The 6,267-nt window shown below is 45.6% G+C and overlaps 1 protein-coding gene across 1 annotated transcript in view; it reads right to left on the minus strand.

Moving 5' to 3' along the window:
- Thsd4 (thrombospondin type 1 domain containing 4) overlaps positions 1 to 6,267 on the minus strand; it is a 571,613-nt gene that overhangs the window by 447,058 nt on the left and 118,288 nt on the right. Inside the window, exon 5 of the mRNA XM_026789951.1 lies at positions 2,215 to 2,662. Coding sequence (XP_026645752.1) covers positions 2,215 to 2,662 — 448 coding nt within the window. The remainder of the gene's footprint in view (positions 1 to 2,214; positions 2,663 to 6,267) is intronic.

Raw genomic sequence — 6,267 nt, forward strand, 5'->3', positions numbered from 1 at the left:
GTGTGTGTCTCTGTCTCACACATATAACATACACCCCCTCTCTCTGTCTCTGTCTCTCTCCCTCATACACACATATTTTTTTTAAAAGAAAGAATGCAGGCCAGATGAAAGAAGGGCTAAGTGATGATGGCTTGCATTTATTCCCAGGGTCCCATGTCTTTTCCTTCCTCCTTATGATTCACTTTGATCTTAAAATCACAAAATGTACTTGTCAATGGGAGACTATGTTCTACTCTACCAAAGAATTTATTTCGTTTTAATAGAACAGCCGTGTGTATTCCAAACAAGAGCCACATCTGATCCTGTAGGCGAGCAACTCCTTACTTTTTCAATTCACAAAACATTTTTAAAAGACAACACCTCATTTGATCCTCATAACAACACAATAAAGTAGACTTGACTTTTTTTCTTCATTATGGAGGATGAAATGCAGAGCCTCACGCACGCTCGCCAAACGCTCTACCACGGAGCTCCATCCTCAGCCCAACAAGACAATGGGGCTTTCATCTCCCATGGCACGGAAGGCGCTGTGACTTGGCTGGCTGGCTGGCTACGGCTTTAGAAAAATGAGAGCTTTATAGAAACGAATAATCCCTGAAATCTCGCCATGGAGGAACAGGTTAAAAGGCAAGGCAGGCGTTTGGAGGAATTATTAAGATCACAAATTAAGTCACTTCTATTGACTCCATAGCAGGAAATAGATTTTTAATGAGGAAATTGGAGCTAATACGTACCAGCTGTCCCATTACCCACCGACGAGTATTAAGGCAGATTAAATTATTAATGGAAACTGTAGCAGCTTAGAAGCTCAACCGCCCCGCATCCCCTCCTTCCTCTCTCTTCTTTCCTGGTTCGACATTGCCGTTAGGAGCTGCGCAACCAGCCAGACACGGTTTGTAACAATCACCTGCCTTTCTACCCAGTAGCTGTGGTGTCTGCCCAAGTTGCTGACCCTTGCTTTGCAGCTGTGGAACAGGGAGGACAGAGAATGCAGCAAGCTAAGCAGAGGATTAAAGGAGGCCAGAGAAGTGGCACGTGCAATGACCGGCTTGAGGCGAGCTATTAACAGAAGCAGAGGTTCTTGCAATATGGGAAGAAGGCAGGATCGGGAACTACTTATTGAACTAATAACAAAAGTGAGTATTCAGACTGTCCACACCATGATAGCTATTCAAATTCTTAAGATCCTTGAAAATCCTCTGATAAGTGAGAATGGAATTGCTGGCCAGGGCACTCTGCAGGCGGCTACTGTCCCAGCTGTCCTGGCTTCTCTCCTAAGATGAAACTCTTATGACCTCAGGACTCTCTCCTTTGTGGTACATCACCTGAAGTGTTTACTCTATGGAGCAGCAAGGAGCCTCCCCAAACACCTACTTCCTTGGCAGCCATAGACTCACGAGAAAAAGAAGAGATGTTGTTGAGGCTAAGGATATGGCTCATTGGTAAAGTGCTGGCCACAAAAGGGTGTGTAACGTGTGCTTGTAATCCCAGTTCTGGGGAGACAGAAACAGAAGGATCCTTGGGGCTTGCTAGCCAGCTAGAATAGCCAAATCAGTGAGCTCCACATTCAACAAGCTCTTGCCTCAAAACACGAGGAGCTGGCGAGACAAATCAGCAGCTAAGAGTATATACTGGTCCTCCAGAAGATTCAGGTTTAGTTCTCAGCACCCACATCAGACAGCACACAGCTGTCTGGCTTCAAGGGACCCGATGTCCTTTTCTGGCCTCCATATGCTCTGGCACCCACATGATGTATATAAACTCACAGAGGCCCACACACATACACAGAAATAAAAGTAAATTAACAAGAAAAGAATAAATAAATATTAAGGTAGAAAGTGGATGAGCAAGGCATGTGACACAGGCATCTGCCCTGAACATACCTGTGCAACCACATAAGAAGGTGCAAAATATAATCACTTTGGCATATACTACTGATACTTTCAAAGTTGTTATCCTGAAATAGGCAATTAATAATATTGCTATTACAAGATTATTGATGTGATTCCATCAGTTATGTACATTTTTTTAAAGCATTAGCTTTATATACATACATACCCAAACACATACACAAGAAACACATATGGGTAAATACATGGAAAGAAAAGAAAGAGGAGATTGGGCCCCCTCAATCTTCCATGTACTGGGTGTCAACTGACCAGAAATTAAGAAAAACAGCTGCCTGCAAGCCCAGACTGAGGTTTGTGTACTCACGTCGGTGTTGCACAGTTTGTACTGCCGATAGGCCCCAATGCATGAGATGGCTGTAGACCGCAGATGCTGGGGAAAGGACTGAGCTGAGCCCTGGGGCCTGGCACCACCGTTGCTGCTCAGTTCCGGACTGTGGTAAAGACCCGGAGCTGCAGGATAGCTTTGCTCATGAGTCAAAGGCAGCTGATAGATAGAGGCCTCAGAAGCCGGCAGTCCAGAACGAGGGCCTCTGTCACTTTGGTAGAGAGGTCCACTGTGGGAGAACTGGTGGGCTGGTGGCCTGTAGCCCTGCCTAGAAGCAGAAGCCTCCTGGGATCTGGAATGTCGGGATGAAGGTCTTTGTCTCCGAAGCCTCTGCGGAGTATGCGTGGTATCTGTCTGCAGTGGTAAGATGTAGGGAGCCTTCCCATAACCGTACTTGCCAGGGCCGATGGGACCTCGGGTCCTGCTCCTAAAGACAGGCACACAACAAAGACCAGCAGAGTCATGTGAATTTCTATAGCGACTCAAGAGCCCAGAATAGACATCATGGAAGCCAGAACAGAAGCTCCCTAGAGACTGACGTAGAACAGAGGTAGAAATCAGTGGTTGGATGCCCTGCAGGTAATATGAAGGATTAGAAACCAAGTTAAAATCACAAGAGGTGGTCAGTGTAAGCTCACTGCACAATGATGCTTAGGCTGTGGTCAGTGTAAGCTCACTGCACCATGAAGCTTGGGCTGGGGTCAGTGTAAGCTCACTGTACCATGACGCTTGGGCTATGGTCAGTGTAAGCTCACTGCACCATGACACTTGGTCTGTGGTCAGTGTAAGCTCATTGCACCGCAATGCTTGAGCTGTGGTCAGTGTAAGCACACTGCACCATGATGCTTGGGCTGTGGTCAGTGTAAGCTCACTGCACTATGGGCATTTCTGCAGGTCTTAGGAAGCTAAGGGATTCCTGAGACCTGTAAAGATACAGCTGCAGCTTCAGCAACAGTTACTTTCCCATTCACATTTTTTTCCTTATAATGAATTTTTTTCTCACTCAACTGTGAATTTCTCATGATCTCCATGACTGTACGGATCCTAAGAGCATTTTTGGGTAGGTGGAGCTTTGCCTAAACCATGACATTCTACTATAGTCTTGAGACCTAACTTGCCTTGACCTTAAAAGATAAGCAGGGATTAAGCGACTGTCTACCATCCCACAATTCTTGAGGAGACCTATGCTACGCAATGAGTTGTCCTCATGCTGGCATGAGTCTTTAGACTTACAGATGCGCTGCCTTCTGAGACCTTGTGAAAACTCATATGCAGTGGTTATGCCCATAAATGTTTAAACTTTATTTCTTGAAATCAAAAGGCACTGATTTGGAGCATTTGCCAACTTCTATGGTATAAATACGCCCATCATGTCCAATTTCATGCCACTAGTAGGAAGACAGTCAGTCCTTACAAGTCCCCAACCTTCTCACTGGTAGAGAACACTCTTCACGTGCACGAGGCTTGGTCTCCATTCTCAGTACCAGCGTTGCAAAGGGAAATCAAAGCCAGGCCCAGAACTGCCTGTAGAGTTACTTAATTAGCTTTTAATTTTTCTTGTGGGGAGGGCAGAAGAGGGCATCAGATCCTCTGGAGCTGCAGTTACAGGGGGTTGTAAACTGCCAGATGGGGGTACTGGGAACTAAACTCAGGTCCTCTGCAAGAGGAGAGGCTCTCCAGCCCTGAACATAGCAATTTGTTATGCAAATACTGTGGACACAACCCAGAGCTAGGAATGGTGCAGAAGACCAGAAGGGAACCAGGCACGTGTTCCAGGACCCCAACCTCACAACCAAAAGCAACAAGGGCAGAATACAGGCCAGGGTGAGAAGCTGAGAAATAATCTACTTCATTGCATCTGGGGGAAATTTGGAGGTAACAGGAAACACACATATCCGAGGGATCTGAGAAGGTGTCCTGGCCATTGAGAGGAGGGACTCCCAGCATTCACTACTCTGCAGAAAGACTTAAGTAATTCAATTCTTATTTGAGGAATGACTAAACTGGATTAAATGACCGCCAAGGTTGCTCCAACTCTAAAATTATATGCTTCCATAATAATTAATTCTACATTTATGTAAAACTGGAAATGTGCCCAAGGGTTTCTGCAGGATGGCCCCATTAAAATAAGCACATTAAAATAGCAATCAAGGTGAAACATTGATTTTTTGCCCTCCTGGGGAAATTCTTTCTCCACTCTATATAACCATGAATATAAAACTTAACAGAGCACAACTAATTATTAACATCTTTATCACTAATTGCACCTCCATTAAACCAAGCAGCAGTATTTATTTTACCTTCAGGCATTTCTCAATTAATCTTGGCAACACTTGGGACTCAGTTAATGGTGGAGGCTTTAACAGATGCTACTAAGAAGTAAGTCTTAGAATACATATAGGACTTGGACCCAATTTGCCTCTTTCTTTCTTGTGGCAGGCCAGGTAAAATGAATGACATCATAGGAAGGCAAAGGAAGGAATTTTGGAGTGTGTATGTTTTTTAAGTTCTGAAAGCCTACAAAAATGAAAATCTAGCCGCAAAGTAAGTGTTCAGTGTAGACTCTAGCTGAAGGTAATGGAGAAACCCAGATAACTGGGGTAGAACATCTCACAATTGCTGGTGCCTAGGACCTTTTTGAGATGCAGGTTCTGGGAGGCAGAGGGAGCTCACTTGGTAAAGTGCTTGATGTATAAGCATGAGAAGCTCAGTTGATTCCCCCAGGGTACCAACAAAAAAGCTGGCCTTCTGGCCAGTCAATCTAGCTGACCCAGTGAGCTCCAGGTTCATGCAGAGACTTTATCTAAAAAAGTAAGGGGGTGAGTAATTAAGTAAGACACCTAACTTTGACCTCTGGCCTCTTCATGTGAGTGTACATGCACACACACACACACACACACACACACACACACGTAGGGGTGCACTTAAGTTTGCAAGATCTGGGATGGAGCCTGAGACCCTGCATTTCCAACAATCCCCCAGAGGGGTCCGTGCCACTGTTCCATAGATCCACAGCTTTGAGGAACAAAGTCACAGAACTGAACTAAACTGAACCTCCAAAGGGGTCAAAATTTAAGATCAGAAATGATTGGTGTTAGTGAAGAACGAGAGAGCGATGGTGGTGAAACAAAAACAGCCCTCTGCATCTGGTGCCCACGGTAAAGGTCTGCTTTCCTGTGTACAGGCTGCCTGCTGTCTGTCACTCACTCAGCGCACACTGATGAAGCCACGCCTGCTTGATGATGCTCGTGGGCTGCAGAGAGCAGCTGCTGGGATGGATGACGATGGAAGCGTCTTCCCCAAAGCAGACCCTCACCCCGAGGGTGAGACACACATACAAATGTCTAGTTTTGGAATTGCATTGTCTTCAGTGGTAGAGTGGGAGGAGAGTGGAGGGGGCTCTTCACAATGCTCTAAAACCATTCAAAATATCCCGAAACCGCCCCACCTTTGGAAAGACAATGATGTGAAAGCATTAAATGCTAGTTTTATTTTGAGAAACAGATTACAATGAGCAAGCAAGTCAGACATGATTGTGAGCAATTTGATTTCTGAGGCCTTGACTCCTAAAGCGGGGGTAACAGCAACAGAGTCACCCCCACTTGGCTGGGACAGCATTTATTTCCTTGTGACCCATCAGAGCAAACAATCTTGGTGGTTCAGGGTGGCCTCTTCCTCACTAAGACAGGGACCATCTGGCCACTTGCGGGGGGCCTCGGCAGAACGGGGTAAATTTACACAGCGTTGTGACAATAAGCACAGATGCGGCCATGGGGCCCCACGTGGCTGTTTAACCCTTCTAGGAGAGCACGCAGCAGCTGCCGAGGGGGATGATAAGTTGGCTTACTCTTAAGCCTTGTCAGAACCAAGCTGTGGAATTTTCCTTTAGGAATTTCACTTGACAAAATTTTGCCTAATTGTTAAAAGTTAAGCAATGTTTTGGACCTTGAGATTTCTGTCCAGTGCTCCAATTTGGGTCTCTGTCTCTGTCTCCTTTCATCGCCTGATGAAGGTTAATATTCAGGGGGATGC

The sequence above is a fragment of the Microtus ochrogaster genome, unplaced genomic scaffold, assembly GCF_000317375.1.
Source record: "Microtus ochrogaster isolate Prairie Vole_2 unplaced genomic scaffold, MicOch1.0 UNK33, whole genome shotgun sequence".
Lineage (NCBI taxonomy): Eukaryota > Metazoa > Chordata > Mammalia > Rodentia > Cricetidae > Microtus > Microtus ochrogaster.